Source organism: Lynx canadensis, chromosome E3 (assembly GCF_007474595.2).
Source record: "Lynx canadensis isolate LIC74 chromosome E3, mLynCan4.pri.v2, whole genome shotgun sequence".
NCBI lineage: Eukaryota > Metazoa > Chordata > Mammalia > Carnivora > Felidae > Lynx > Lynx canadensis.
Window position 1 is genome coordinate 18,390,804 of NC_044318.1, and position 15,205 is coordinate 18,406,008.

Consider the following 15,205-nt stretch of genomic DNA (forward strand, 5'->3'; position numbering starts at 1 on the left):
CAGGGAGTCCTGTCCTAAGGGGAGGTAAAGACCGTAGAGAACATTTTATCAGAACAAGACAGTTAAAAAGGAGGTTATCCGGGCACAAGAGAGGGCACAGAAAAGAATGGCTCCTTCACTGGAATTAAGCCAGACTGTGAGTTCTTGCTCGGCCCCATGGCCGAGGACAATCTGCCTCTTGGAAAAGTGGGAATAATAATCCCCAACTGTGAAAATTAAATTAAGCATAGATGTGATTTTTTTGTTTTAAAATTTTACATATAGAGTATCTATAACCTTCTGTTAACTTGCTTTTTTTCATTTAACACTACGGTTCTAAAGAGTTTTGTAGAGATCAGTGTGGTACAAAGATAATTTCTGCTTAATTTTCAAGGCTAGTCAATACCAAAAAGATACATGTTGGTAAGGGGGAGAAAGAGGAATATGGCTTAAAGAGGGCATCATGTAATAAATTTATTATATTGTTACATTTTCCACTTTTCTCTTAATTCCAACTGTATACTATATAATCAACTGCTGTTCCAGAAATAAAACGTTTTAAACATAAAAATATAAATTTTGCTTTTTAAAAGTGCATACACCTGGAATAATAAAACATACAAATAAATAACAGAAGTCAGTGACACATCTCATGCACTTGTTCTAAAATAATTTAAAATGACACACTTTTCTTCGGCCTCAAGGAAAGACATCCTGCCTTCCATTATTACCGTACAACAAAACAAGAAAATCATACAGGAATCACTACGAATGGTGCATGAACAATACCAAAGCATTGCGTGTACAGTGACAGGACATGCAGCTTGTGAGACAACTACACAAATTCCAGTGTGACACTGAGGAGTTCAATGAAGAAACGATTTTGGTAATGGGGCTTGAATTCGATTTTAACCAGTGGTGAGAGGCACAGTTGGTGAGCAAACCGATAGGGAACATAAACACATATCCGAAAGGCCTACAGAAGAGAACCTGAGCTTCAGAAAACACTGGATCTGCCTTCCCCTTTGATGTCATGACACCACACCACTTAGAATAGCACCTAGGAAACCATACTGCCTTTTCACCGTCGCGACAGGGAACTCTGCTTCAAGGGGCTTTTCTAAAGGATGATTTCCAATTTGGATTTCTACTTAGATCTTCACTCCTTGAAATGTTGAAAACACCAGGTAAATTGTGTGTTTTGTTTTGTTTTTTTTTTTGGTAGGCAGCATAATGCTCAACAGGATGAAACCACCTGAAAAAGCATAGCAGACTACTTTGAAGATGTTGTAAGTGCAGCTCACCACAGATCAAAAGTAAATTTCATTTGCCTCCATAGGTAACATTATTGCCACATTTTTAGATGAGTATTATTTGATTTGTTTTTTAATTACAAGAATAAATACTGGGGGTTACTAAAAAAAAAAAAAAAAAAAAGACTCCAAACAAAATGCTTTACAGTCATTTTAAAAGTAAAATCACTTCTGAAACTACCCTGTGGAGAAGTAGAGAATGAGCTAACTAGGAAACTAGGTGGCAGCCTGGAGTCGGCTATTTGTAATTACTACAGAAACAATTGTTCCATCAAAATCAGGACAGGTTCTCCAAGCCACTGAAGGCTTCGCTTCAGCATTTTTAAACTCAGGATGACTTAACTACTCCCCTGTGGGTCTGGTCCTGTGGCGGCATCCAGGGAAAAGGCTCTGGGAAAGATGCACACCCCACAGGGAACTCTGTCTCATCTAGCAAACTAAAGACCACCAAATCCCACCAGAGTGGCAAAAGTGCTGGGCTGCTCACAAAATGCTCCAAGCTCCCAAACAGGGCCTCAAATCAGAAAGGCTCCCTTATTTCAAACAGGATGTTAATATCAGTAATTCTCAATCTTTTTTTCCTTTCTTCTCCAACGAAACAGAGGAGCCTGAGTCACTCCTGAGTGCTTCACATGGCAGTGATTCTCACCATAGGGATGGTGTAAGCACAGTGGTTCTCAGTTCTGACTACATATCAGAAACCCCCAAGAGCTTTAAAATGTACGGCAATTTCTGGGACCTGCCCCTATACTAATTAGATCAAAAGCTTGGGAGTGGGACCCAAGCATTTTTAAAAGTTCTCTAGATGATTCTAGTGAATGCTGGGTATCAGAATCTCAGACAAGTCATTCAGAAGAGGCTTAACAGAATCTTGGGGAAAGTACACGTATGAGACTCAAAAAGCCTCCCGAGCCTGCAATGGATCTCCCTTCCCTCCAAAACTGGGAAACACCAGTTTTTAAATGAATGTGAGATGGATCTAGAACCTAATCCACTGTAGACTGCTACCATAAGTTCCATGAGCTTATTCTTATTGTGACCAGTGGCTGCAAAGCTCCACAGCTTTCCAAAACAGCTCTAAGTCTCTACAAAAGCATTTTAAAATTGTTAGCACTATTAGAAGCCACATTCTCTCCTTGTGACCACGATAGAACCCTAGAAGATATAAAAAATTAAAATCTATAGAAAATGGCAGGTTATTTTTAGAACAAAATACTTTAGGAAAGTCTTCAGGCTAAATACAGTATATAAACCCGTGTGTGTTCAACATATCCAATTCCACTCGTGCTTGCAAAATACTTATTTTCATACAATCTTGCCAACGATAAAAAAAAAAATCAGCAAAGAGAAACATGTGCAAAGCAAAACAAGAAAACACATTCATGCTCTTCTCTATTGATGATTAAGCCACATGTAAAAAATTACAAATTCAAAAATAGAGCTCCATAATCCAAGAATCGCCTTTTTTAAAATTCACATTTAGTGTACCCCACATTTTGTATTCGTTGTTTGCATAGGTGGTAAGAACATACTTTCTGGGTTAGATGGAGGCCATGCAAAATTGTTTTCATTACTTGGGGTGGAGGGTGCGGAAATGACCGGTCACGCTCAAATTGCAGCTGCAAAACAAACACTTTGAGAGTTGATCAAAAGGCAGTGTGAAACACTAAGTGTTCATTTAAATAAAAGCATAGGATTTCCCCCCAAAAGATGTAGTCAGGTTTAACAATTATGTACCCTTTATGAAAGTAAAGACGGACAGTCTGTGCAGGAACAGCTACTTTCTGTTTATGATATGGGCACTGTTTTGTCAGCAAGTTTTGCTCTTCTCAATTCCAAATAATACAAGTTCAACATGCCTCACAGAATATGTGTTTTATTGAAACTGTGCTTATGATTTGCATACTATCTCAAAAATCCAACCCAGAAACACTAATTATCATAGCATCCAATAATTCTAATAACCTACATAGGAAACAATAACGTCAGCTGTTCAGTAATTTGTCAGAATGAAATGTAACATCAGATGTCAATCTATTTTTAAAAACATGTTTATTTGAAATAAGTGAGCTTTGTTCACAGCTCTTCTCTGTTCCATTTTTCCTAAAGGCTGCCACTACTGCTTCCTTTACATACTGTTCCTACTTTTTAGCATGATAGCTATTTAGAGGGATGGCAATTTGTCCCCCACCCCCCAATCCCCACATCTATTTCAAACAAATGTGGATGACCAAATTCTAATGGAAAGTGATTCTGTAATGGATTTTCAACCACTAACTCGTAGAGACAGCTCAGTCTGAAAAAGTGGATGTAAGAGTAAAATGTCTCTGAAGATGAAGAAGGGCACTTTTGGTTTCCAGAACAGGAGAGACTTGCTCAAGAGGACCACAGGCCTTGGCCGGTTCACCAGAATCCACCTGATCTTTTTGTTCGGGGGACCGTCACTCCATCTAGGGCCTCACCGGCATCCCCTGGTTCATCGGCTGTGTTCCCAGGGCTCCTCAGCTACAGCAAATTCCTGAAGCTTTCAGCTTGCCTTTATGAGCAAAGCAGGCCCTCAACGAATGTTTGCAGAATGAATGAATGAGAGAGGAAAGAATGATTGCAAGAGTTTAGGACAGCCTCACAGATAATTACAATGTTTTACCAGACCACAAATACGCCCACATCCATTTCTACTGGTCCAGCGAGGTATGACTTTCAGTTAGGCTGCTTTTAGGATGGGAAAATACAAGGGCTGGGAGATGATCTTGAGATGACGTGAGCTTAGCAGTTTCTTTGTGCTTCCACGTTATATAAGAGATTACAAAGGCAAGGTGTAGGGCTGTCTTAAGGAATGGAATAGCCTCAGTGCACTGCATGTTTACAGGAAAAGAAATCAAAAATAAAGTTTTTTAAAAGCAAACAAACATTACAGAGTAACACTACTGTCAGGGATTATTCTGTGTCCACCAGGAAATGACTGCTCTAGTCAGGCCCACTCAGTTGTCAACCAGAAACCTAGGCCCACCATCCTCAACAGATGATTTTTAACCCCAAAGCAGATGTGCTTCTGTGCCAAATGCTACCAGGAAAATAAAAAGCAAAGCAAACACCAAGTCCCTAACCTACCAAACAACTGAATTGAACCAAGTAATAATTTTCCCATAAGATATTTCACACCTCAAAGAACACCTCCAAACTTCTGGGCAAATCTCCTTTTCTGTGTCTTAAAGGTTATACCTAGTAGTTGGGGATGAGATTTTCATTGTTTACCAAGCACAGAAAGAACAGCTTAAAGTTACCTTGACAATACCACAGTATTTTTTCATTTAAATCTGGAAGGACTAAACTCCATAGACATATAATTTACTGATACTGAAATTTTATTTCTAGATACCATAGAAAATTAAAGAAATTTGTAGAGGTGTTTTTTTGGAGTGTGTGTGTGTGTGTGTGTGCTTAAGACACTAGACATAATGGGAAATCCATTCCTGGAGGATACAAGAATAAAAATATTTGCCACGTGAAAATTAAACCAGATTCTATTAATGCTTAACTGATAACAGCCTCAGGAAAAGGTGTTATTAAAACCCTCTGTGTAGTCAAACTTTAATTCTAAGACTGTTTCAGAGATTCAGGTAGGAGATTTCAAATGAGATTTACCTATTAAAAGAAAAAGGCTCAAATCAAACTCCTGCTACTGACGATCCCATTATTGGTGTGTACTTTCCAGGAAATAAAAGCAACACAGAAAAACCAGCGGTGGCAAAACATTCGCAGGGCTGTTGGTGTGCTGTTGGCAGCAATAACACCACTGCAGGCAGCCAGTCAGCAGCAGTTACACTACGACAGAAGAGAGGGATGCTGCTTTAGGAACCCACAGCCACCTGCGCAGTGAAACAGGGACACCTGGTGCAGGGGCGAGTACAGGACTGAGTGCACTGGGCAACAGGCTCACGTTCGATGAGATTCACAGAGCACAAGGTAACTTTCACAAGGCTGAGTATCTAAGTCTTAAATATTGCAAGGGTCTAAAATTCCAGCTACCCTCAACATAAAATGGCCTCCAGACTTGTAAGTTACCTGCTAATGCTCAAATAGCAGCAAAATAAAGTTAAGAAACCTACTGGAAATATTTCCCAAGAGGTATTTATGGGGAGAAAACAAAACAAAAGGCAGCATAGAATTCATAGCTGTGCATGTGTATGTGCTCTAATTACTTCACACACAGCAATACTGAAAAGGGAGATTATAAATGGATCTGTGCACCAAGAATTCAGGAAGAACTGGAAAGTTTATGATTTTTTTTAAAGTTAATATTTAAAAGCATATAAACTTAGCATGCTGTATCTCATGGCAAAGTGACAAATGCTATTCAAAGAGAATCAGGACCATGGCTCTCCTGACATTAAAAAAAAAAGAAAAATAGAAAAATGGAAAAAAAAAAAAAAAGGCTAAGAATTTCCAGGATACCTCCAGAAAGCCTGAAGAACTATGATCTTGCTTATCTGTGAGATTTCTGTGAGGTTCCCTTGTTTTCTCACTGACAATGCCAGACGGAACATGCTCCAATCCTGCTTGTGAGTTCTGGGTAAGAGATGAAATCTTAACCACTAAGAAAAAATAAATGACTTACTGAAAAGCAGTCTGTAACTTTGCCAGGCAGATCAGAAGCACACACATAATACTTTGTCACACATCACTCCAACACACCATCAACTGACTTTTGGCATCAGGCAACATCTTTCCTCTCCCCAAGGTATAAGAAACGTGGGCATGTGCACCCAGGGCAGCATGGAGCTGTTGGCTTCTAACACAAGGAACAAGCAACACCAGAGAAGGGAAATGGTACAAATTCATGCATCCGGTTCAGAATCCTTTTTTTTTTCCAGGCATCTTTCAAAGGTGTTAACTGCTCTACTACATTTCAAAATCCCAATGGCCTTAGCTAGCAAATTTAGAAGGAAAACAAAATTAACTAGTGACTGGCTTTCTGGCTGTCCAACTTGCCACCCCTTAGGACATCTCCAAAGAACCAAGATAGCGTGTAGTACACACATCTTTGCAGTTATGAAGGACTTCATTTCTACCTCCAGAAACTTCTATCTGCGGCAGTTGGAGAAAGGACAGTCACCCACAGGCCACCTTCTTGGTTAACCCTCTTGCTGATGCGCATCCACCCTAGACTAGCTGAGTATATACCTGAGAAACATTAGTGTTAAAATATTGCCCTTCACAGAGACTGGTAGATGGGGCCAAAGTGCAGAAAGCAACAGTCTTCTCTCGGTTTGTTTGTTAGTGTCACAGTTTTTAGAGCTCCTGGTGCCACATGACAATCAGCTGTGAGGACAAATCCTGCTCAGATGAAACCCAAGTCAAATAACTGATCCCTCTACAGCACACACTAATGACAGCTTAACTGGTTCACAGGTTTCCAAACCCTAGTGTCCAACGAAAGTCATTAGAGTTCTCTAGAAAGAAATATGTACAATTGCTAAAGGGACCGCCCAGGGTCTCGTCTACAATGATTCCAGTTAGCTTGGTATCAATACTTTGCCTATGGCTGTTATTTGGTTCAATGGCAGAATAAGGCGACGCTTTTAACAATTTGCAGTTGAATTCTACACACACACATACACACACATAAACACACACGCACACACACTCGCACGTCAGGCACGTGACCTAAAACATATAAAACAAAAGCATAGAGGGCTTTGGTGGGGGGAAAGGGGTTCTAAATAAATAAACATCTTTACAGATAAAACACTTGGATTGCAGAAACATCACTGAGGTTTTTGAGAAGGCCGTGCAGAGGTTTGCATGCTAGAAGATAACTTTTTTGAGGATTTCTCAGCAGACTGCCTGCCACCAGGAGATGAGGGCACACCAGAATCTAGCTGGGAAGACTTAGATTTGCGAGCAGACAGCAGGGAATGTTTAGCGGAAGCAGGGTCCTTGGAGACAAGCTGCTCTTTTCCAACTGCACTTGCATTTGGCTGCTGGGAACCTGCAGGCTGGTAGCCTTTCTCTGCCTTGTCATCCACGGCATTCTTACTGGCCAACTTGGCAGAGCTACTGCCGGCCTTCTTGGAGAGCAAGGTTGTTTTGCCAAGGTCAGTTGACCGCCGGGTTTCCTTCTGTCTCAAGGCTGACTTGAAGAAGGATAGCCCCTTGTCCTCTGACTTGCTGTCCCTCTTCAGACCAGCCTTCATGCTTGTATTGGGGGAGCGCAGACTGGCCATAGAGGAGCTCCTGACGTGCTTTCCGTCTCCTCGGCCCTCCCCCACGCTGGCTTGGCTCACCCGAGGGGAGTTGGGTTTGGAGCTGGAGGTGACGCTGGCTCTGTCGGAAGCCAGGCTCTGTCTGGAGCCCTCTCTACTCAAGCTCCTGTCTGAAGTCCTGCTCTTCCCAGGAGGGAAGGGGCCCCTTGCAGCAGGGCCGGGGGCTTTTTTGGCAGATGCGGAGGAAGGAGTGTAGGCGAGGGAGGAAGAGGACTTCTGCCTCTGGGGCGAAGGAGAGGACACGGAGTCTTGGGATTTGGGGGAGGACTCCTTTCTAGGCTGGGCAGGGCCAGGGGAGGAATGCCGTCCACTGGCTCTGGAAGAAGAATCTGCTTTGCTTCGGGAGCAGGAGGGCTTTATAGAAACTTTTACAGGAACAGGAGAAGAAGGGGACGTACTTGAAAGAGATGATTCCTGGCTTGCCAAGACTGGTCTCCCCTTCCGCAAGCTTCTATCTGGCTCAGAAGCGCCTTTGGAGCTGGGAGAGCTCTTGGCTGTGCTCTCTGGTTTCTTTGCAAGGGAGCCTGGGTGGCTCGTGGGTTTCACCTCTTTGACTGGAGAGCTGTCTACAGAATCGCTCTGATCCACATAAGCAATCTGGTTATTATTATCAAAAGGATCGGAGATGGGGGGCACGCAATCCCCTTGTGCTAAGTTTTTGCTCTGTGTGTCTAAAACACCGGAGTTCAATTTGTGGGTGTCTGATTCATCTCTGAACACGCCTTCCATGACAGCCAGAGGGGCCCGACCCACAGCCTTGTGCTCACGTCGGCCATGACTATCACTTGGTTCCTGGAAACTGCTAGAAAGGTTCCTCAAGCTGCCAAAGCAAGAGATGGAGACCTTATCATCCACCGCCTCCCCGATCTTCTCCAAGGTGGAGGCAGAGGTGTGGATCGGAGAGTCTCCTGAGAACCGGGAAGGAGAATTGGAGCGCATCTGCAGCTTAGCAGACAGGGACCAAGAAGGTCTAATGCAATTGTCGTTAACGGCCAAGGGGCTGGTGACAGAAGATCTGGATGACAAGCTCTGACGCTGGACGCTTCTCACAAATGGTCGAGTTGAGAAACCTCCTGAATGCAGCAGAGAGAACAGCATTAAGCTACACCGAAAACATGTCTGAGCAACACCTTAAGATACTGAAGATGGAAGGAAGGCAAGCCTGGTGGAATGACAGGAGCATGACCTTCAGGGCCAGCATGTCTGGGGTCAAGGAGCAGCCACACGACTGCAACTTCTCGGAGTTCAGTCCCCTATCGATAAAATAGGGACGTTCCAACTCAGGGATCGGCAAACTATCGATCTTCTTTCTGTACGTCGGGGGTCAGGAGACCTCCCTTGGAAAGGCCCAGTTAACACTCTAGGTTTTGTGGGCCAACCACTCAACTCTGCCACTGCAGCACAAAAGCATCCAGAGAAGACACATAAACAAATGGGAGTGGCTGTGTTCCAATAAAACCTTATTTACAAATAAAGGCAGAGCTCATACTTGGCCCATAGGCTGTCGCTTGCTGATCCCTGCTCTAACTCACAGGACTACTGTAAGAACTAAATAAAATCCTGAAAGTCCTGTGCCCACCTGGCACTCCACACATGCACAGTAAATGTGAGCTACTGACCCAGCTAAGGACATCCAGAGCCCGAGCCCACAGAAGTGAAGTCTCTGCCCGAGATTACACAAAATTAGAGGCAGAGCTAATACCAGAAACACAAACCCTTGCCCCCAACTCAATGCCACATGCAGCTTGGCCTGTCATTATTGAGTATAACAGCAGATCGGTGGAAAAGAACAGAGACGATACACTCCTATCCTGACTTCAAACTTCTAGAGATGACAATCATAATTAGAACAATACACTCCTATCCTGAGTGATTTCAAACTTCCGAAGAAAATGTTCACAATTAGAACCACATACTTCTATTCTGAGTGCCTTAAAACTTCCTTCCAAAGAAAAGATTCTAAATTAACTTCCATACACACTTGGTACTGTGGCTGCAGTATTTATAAAGCTCTGTCCAGATAAGATCCTCGGAGACAGGCTCTGTTCTGTGGGCACCCCCAGCACCACTGTGATGATGATGCTTAAGAGGATACTGATCTCACCAACTACACTGTCTAAAAACAGACCAGGGGCAAACCAGCTTACTGTTAAAACAACAGTGAATTCTAAGTTTAAAAAGCTGTGTTGAGAAAAACCTCTACCTGAAAAAGCAAAGACTCAGTGGTCGGATTTTCATAAAGTATCAGGAGCTTGTTAGCAATTCTGGCCCAGTACTCTTGTTATTTTACAAAGAAAAAGGCAACAAGCCAGAAAAGCAAGTGGGCCTGGAGCTACAATGAGGCAGACCTCCCTGGCCTGGCGGCCCCCGTCCACCCTCCTGCAGTTTTCCTTCACTTCATGGTCTCACAATTACCCATCACTAGATGCAGATTACAGCAACCGACATGCTGGCTGCAGGCTTGGGAGATGAGTCACTGTCCTCATTAGAGAAGCTGAGCTCACTCTCACCTCCTCCAGCCTCAATGCTAGGGCTGCCTGATCCTTCCCGCACCACCTGGGGTTCCTGTCAGAACTGAGGGCTGCCATTACTCAAGCGTAAGTGAAGGTAAAAAACAAAACAAAACAAAAACAAAAAAAACAAACCCAAAAACAAAAAAACAAAAAAACCCCATAGTTCTATTTGTATTGTGTTTCCCCAAGTATCCATACTGTGACCATCTTCAGAATTCTTTTATGCAGAGTCAAGAGTTTCTGTTCTAGATGCTTCTGCACTTAAAAGAACATGCCACAAATTCCTGTAAAGGAAACGGCAGTGGAAAGGGGAAAAGCTGAGAGCCGGGAAGCCCCCACACTGGGCGAGCACAGCAACTCCTCGCCAGGCGGCCCTGGGCAAAGCACGGAGCACTTTGGAAAGCGCTCTGAAAGAAATGTATCCCTTATTGTAGAGTTAAAGCTCCAGCCTCCACACTAAGCCTTAGAAGTAGAAAATAATGAAGTACAAGGAGAAACTCATCCTAGAGCTCACAGAGGAAAAGCGAGTAACCAGGTTTACATAAAATGGTACTTATGACCGTACAGCCACACAGCCCTTTTACCTTCTCCGACAATCTTCTTGGGGCCTAGCTCCTAAGCGTGAGGGACCCTGTGCCGTGTCCGTGAGATGCCACTTTGGAAATCTGTCACAAAACCCATACCCACCATCGTCTTCACTCCTCTCTCCGGTCATCTCCACCGACTCGGATAATGAGGCCAGAGAGGTGCGTCTGGAGGACGCCGCGGAGGTCACGCTGGCTTGCTTGCTCCCCGGGAGCCGGCTCACCCAGTGTTCACACAAGGAGGAGCTGGTGGAGCCTGCAGTAAAGGAAGCAGGCACTGGGGTCAGGCTGGAGTCCCAGGCTGGCTCCCTGGCACACACTCGTGTGAAGGGGCAGCGCCTGAGCTGGGGTGGCCTGTGTCAGTCTTACCTCCCAGACCCCTGCTTGAATATCCCATCAAGATGAAAAGGAGGGCAGACTAGCTCATGTTTATAGTAATAAAATGCAAGTATTGGCATGGACACTTCATAATGCAAAGTGCAAATCTTAAGTGCTGGCAACAGAATCATCTATACTCATTCTGCAAATAGTTATTAAGCACCTATTGCCAGGCACCGTTCTAAGTACACACAGTAAAAATTCTGACACAGAGCAAATAAAAGTGGCAGTGCACCATTATTTCTTAGCTTGCTTTGTGGAATTGTTAAGTCGTTTTCACAATATTAACATACAAACACATAACATGCACACACCTAGGCTGTATGTCATCTGTACTGTCCATTCCAGGGATGCCCTTAAATTCCAAAGCAACATAAACTGCTCTTGAAACTGAGAACAAGACTCAAGTAGACCTCAAGAGGGTGTAATCTCCAAGCATATCTCAGAATCTGGAAAGCACTGAGGGAAGGCACTAGAGCACTGGAGTTCTCACTCTCTCAACTGGGTGAGCAGCTACTGAGGGGTGGGTGCACTGAGTGGGGCTTCACTCCAGCAGGGGTTCACTCGGTTCAGCGGTTCCTCTTCTCAGCGGCTTCAAACCAATCCCTCGCAAGCTTCAAGGAGATTCAGGGTGAATACTCTCTAACATGATCCGATGTTACCATGTCTCCGTTGTCGGTCAGTCTCTTAGACGCTGCGTTAAGGAGCGTGCGTCACCTTGTCTGGACCGTGTGGCTGCATCCAGACTAAACCCCATCCAGCTAAATCCAGCCCACTTATCATTACTATAGCCTTCAACCCTTCCAACCGAACAGGCCGACCTCATCGGGAAAAAGAACGATTTCTAATGGTGCTTTTACCTTGTCTAAAAGGCTGTAACATACATTTATGTAATCTGATGCATGCAATGACCCCATGAGGCAGATATTATTAGTACACCCACATTACAGATGCTTAAATATGTGGCTTGGATGTGATGTGCTTCCAGATGATGCGACCGAAACCTGGCAAAGCCAGGTCTCATTCCCTCTTGCTTTTAGTGTGGCAGCCATACCGCTTTTTCATTCATTCGTTCCACAAGCAAACATGGCAAGCTCACTCTGAGACCGGCGCTACCCACTTCTGTGGGAACTCTGCTGGTTCGCACATTCCACCCCCATTTCCTTGACTGCAGTCATTTTGGTTTCCAGGTTAAACTCAAATGTGAGAATTTATCTGATCAACACAACAGACTCATGAGACCTTGTGGAGAAATTCTCTGGACCATTACAATCTTCTGCTCTAGGAAGAAGCTGCTGAAGAATGGCTGGCCTTACCTGCCACTGAGCTGTTGGCTGACCATGATGGAATAGCTGTCCGCCTCTGGTAGAAAAGGATGTACGCTGTCTGTGTGCAGACCTCATCTTCTGACAGCTGCTGCACGTCACTGTCATCGAAGCAGTACCAGAGGCCATCCACAGAGTTCTTACAGTAGGCTGCCAAAAAGAGCCCGCCATCAGTACCAGGGGAGGGGGCACCGGCCGCTCCACTCTGCCCACAGACACCAGCTCTTTGGCTCATCTAATTCATTCAAGAGCTTTTTAAGGTCGCAGGTAGTTACACACAAAGTAAAAAATCCAAATTGGGTTGTGAGCTCAGGCAAAATGTTTCAAGACATTCCAAACTATTCCAAATGTACAAAATTCTACTTAATCTTAGAAAGCCCAACGTACTTATTTACTTGAGGCAGTGGGTCTCAACCTGAGACGATTTTGCGTCGCTAGGGACATCCGGCAACAAATGGAGACATTCTTGACTGTCACAACTAGGGGACAGGGTAGTACTGGCACTGAGTGAGTGGAGATCAAGGATGCTGCAAAACATTCCACAATGCACAGGACAGTCCCCACAGCAAGAATTATCCAGCCAAACTATCAAGAGTGCTGAAGCTGGAAAACCCTGATTTAAGTATGGTGTAACATTTCAGTGTTTATTAGAGATAGAAAATAGGACTAGAAATAATGATACTAATAATAGCAGCAGCTAGTATTTGTTTAGTGCTTATTATGTGCCAAATACCTCAATTAATCCCATGAGATTTATTCTGTTATTCCCATTTTACAGAGGTTCAAAAAGATTAACCAGCTTGCCCAAAGGTCAAGCAGCTGGTGAAGGACAGGGCCCAGCTCATTTCAGGTGTATCTAGTCCCTGAGTTTGCACTTAAACCCTATCCCACCCTGCTTCCCTCAGGGGTAGTATGAACAACGTAATGCCCAGTGGAAGCGCCCTGGCAAACTAAGAACACTTGAGCTCAGGAATGCATGTGTGTTTTTCTCCAGTTCAAATTCTAACCCTGAAATAGAAATTAAGAACATTCAAGTACCAGCAAAAGACAAGAACTTAGTGTTTGTGAAGCCACGTGATCTTGTAAAGATATGTCAAGGGGTGTGATAAAATTGATTCAGAGGAGTACCTTATCACACTTCCTAAAAATACCCATTTATTTGGGTGATAATAAATGAGGGCTAGAATATTTAGCTGAATGCCTGAGGGGCAGGGCACACAGGGTCCCATGAGGCACCAGGAGTGACTCCCTCGACAGGCCACAACGACATTTGTAAAGTATGGAGCCTTAAGAGATAAAGGGGATACAGGCGAGGATGGGTTACAACCAGACAGGTCCCAAAAAAGAGCAGAATAAGAATCTGTGATGATGGGGAAGGAAGCCATGTACAGCCATGGACTCCTGGGACCAGAAAGGGGAGAGAAATAGAGACAGAAGCAGCACGGGGAGCTGGTAAAACAGCAACTCGTCAGTGGGCAGGTCAGGCCTAACGTATAAATGACCCAGCTGGGGAGATGGTGGCTGTTCTGGAGTAGGACATGCCCCTGAGACAAGGTGACAGAGCAGCCCTGCACTAGCATCAGTAGGCTTCTCTCCAGGACAGTCTGTTCCCAGTCACAGCACGGCAACTAAGGCAGCCCAGGAACACATTAATGGTTTAATAATGTATTTACTAGATAACTCACTTTTCTTTCTGGAACTAGCTTCTCAAATGTTTTCTAGACAAGTATTATTCAAACTGTGGTTTGCAGACTGGTCCCAGTCCACAACAAGCTAAGCACTCAAACTGAGATAAGCATTTAAAAACTTTCATAGCAACTGGACACTGCCGGGATATTTTTACTGTATTTTTACATAAGTATTGAGTCGTGAAAAATTGGAAATTTTAGGGGCGCCTGGGTGGCTCAGTCGGTTAAGCGGCCGACTTCAACTCAGGTCATGATCTCACGGTCCGTGAGTTCGAGCCCTGCATCGGGCTCTGTGCTGACAGCTCAGAGCCTGGAGCCCGTTTCAGATTCTGTGTCTCCCTCTCTCTCTGACCCTCCCCTGCTCATGCTCTGTCTCTCTCTGTCTCAAAAATAAATAAACGTTAAAAAAAAAAAATTAAAATAAATAAATAAATAAATAAATAAATAAATAAATAAATAAATAAAATTGGAAATTTTAAAAAAGAACAAGGCAGGTTCTGCCTCATAGAAGTTTGATCTAGAATCCATACACAAGTTAGCTATACACGTACCAGTTGATTATATCTAGAACTAGTGCAAAATAAAATCTCAAATAGGGGCGCCTGGGTGGCTCAGGCAGTTAAGTGTCCAACTCTTGATTTTGGTTCAAGTCACAATCTCATGCTTCATGGGATCGAGCCCCACGTCGGGCTCTGTATGGACAGTATGGAACCTGCTTGGGATTCTCTCTCTCTCTCTCTCTCTCTCTCTCTCTCTCTCTCACTCTCTGCCCCTCCCCTGCTCAAGCCCTCTCTCTCTCTCAAAATAAATAAACTTAAAAAAATCCAAACAAGGACTTAAAAACAAGGTATCTCGAATTCAACAACACTAGGGTATTTAAAATGTTCTCTAAACTAAAACCCTAAACACTTTATATACTGGAAAAGCAGTGGTATGGCCTAAGCATCACAAAGGGGGAAATAATGCAGAAAGAGCCTAAGCTTTTCCTAGGTAACACAGGCCCTGAGAGGCAGGCATGAGCGGTTCCAGTGCACGGGCGTGGTCACCAAGTTCCAGTAAGATTACCTGCTGTAGGTCACAGAGCTCCGAAGAGGTGTCTAGCCTCTAGCCCACGTTCCTTTCACTAAACTATGCTGCCTCCAAAGTACCTGTGGGTTTT

The 15,205-nt window shown here is 43.9% G+C and overlaps 1 protein-coding gene across 2 annotated transcripts in view; it reads right to left on the reverse strand.

The window, feature by feature from the left end:
• Positions 1-440: 440 nt before the first annotated feature.
• USP31 (ubiquitin specific peptidase 31) overlaps positions 441-15,205 on the reverse strand; it is a 68,975-nt gene continuing 54,210 nt past the window's right edge. For both annotated transcript variants that reach the window (XM_030301685.1, XM_030301686.1), the window contains 3 exons: positions 12,350-12,508; positions 10,759-10,911; positions 441-8,631 (listed from right to left, as the gene is read on the reverse strand). In XM_030301685.1, the coding sequence (XP_030157545.1) occupies positions 7,061-8,631; positions 10,759-10,911; positions 12,350-12,508 (1,883 nt within the window). In that variant the 3' untranslated portion in view covers positions 441-7,060. The remainder of the gene's footprint in view (positions 8,632-10,758; positions 10,912-12,349; positions 12,509-15,205) is intronic.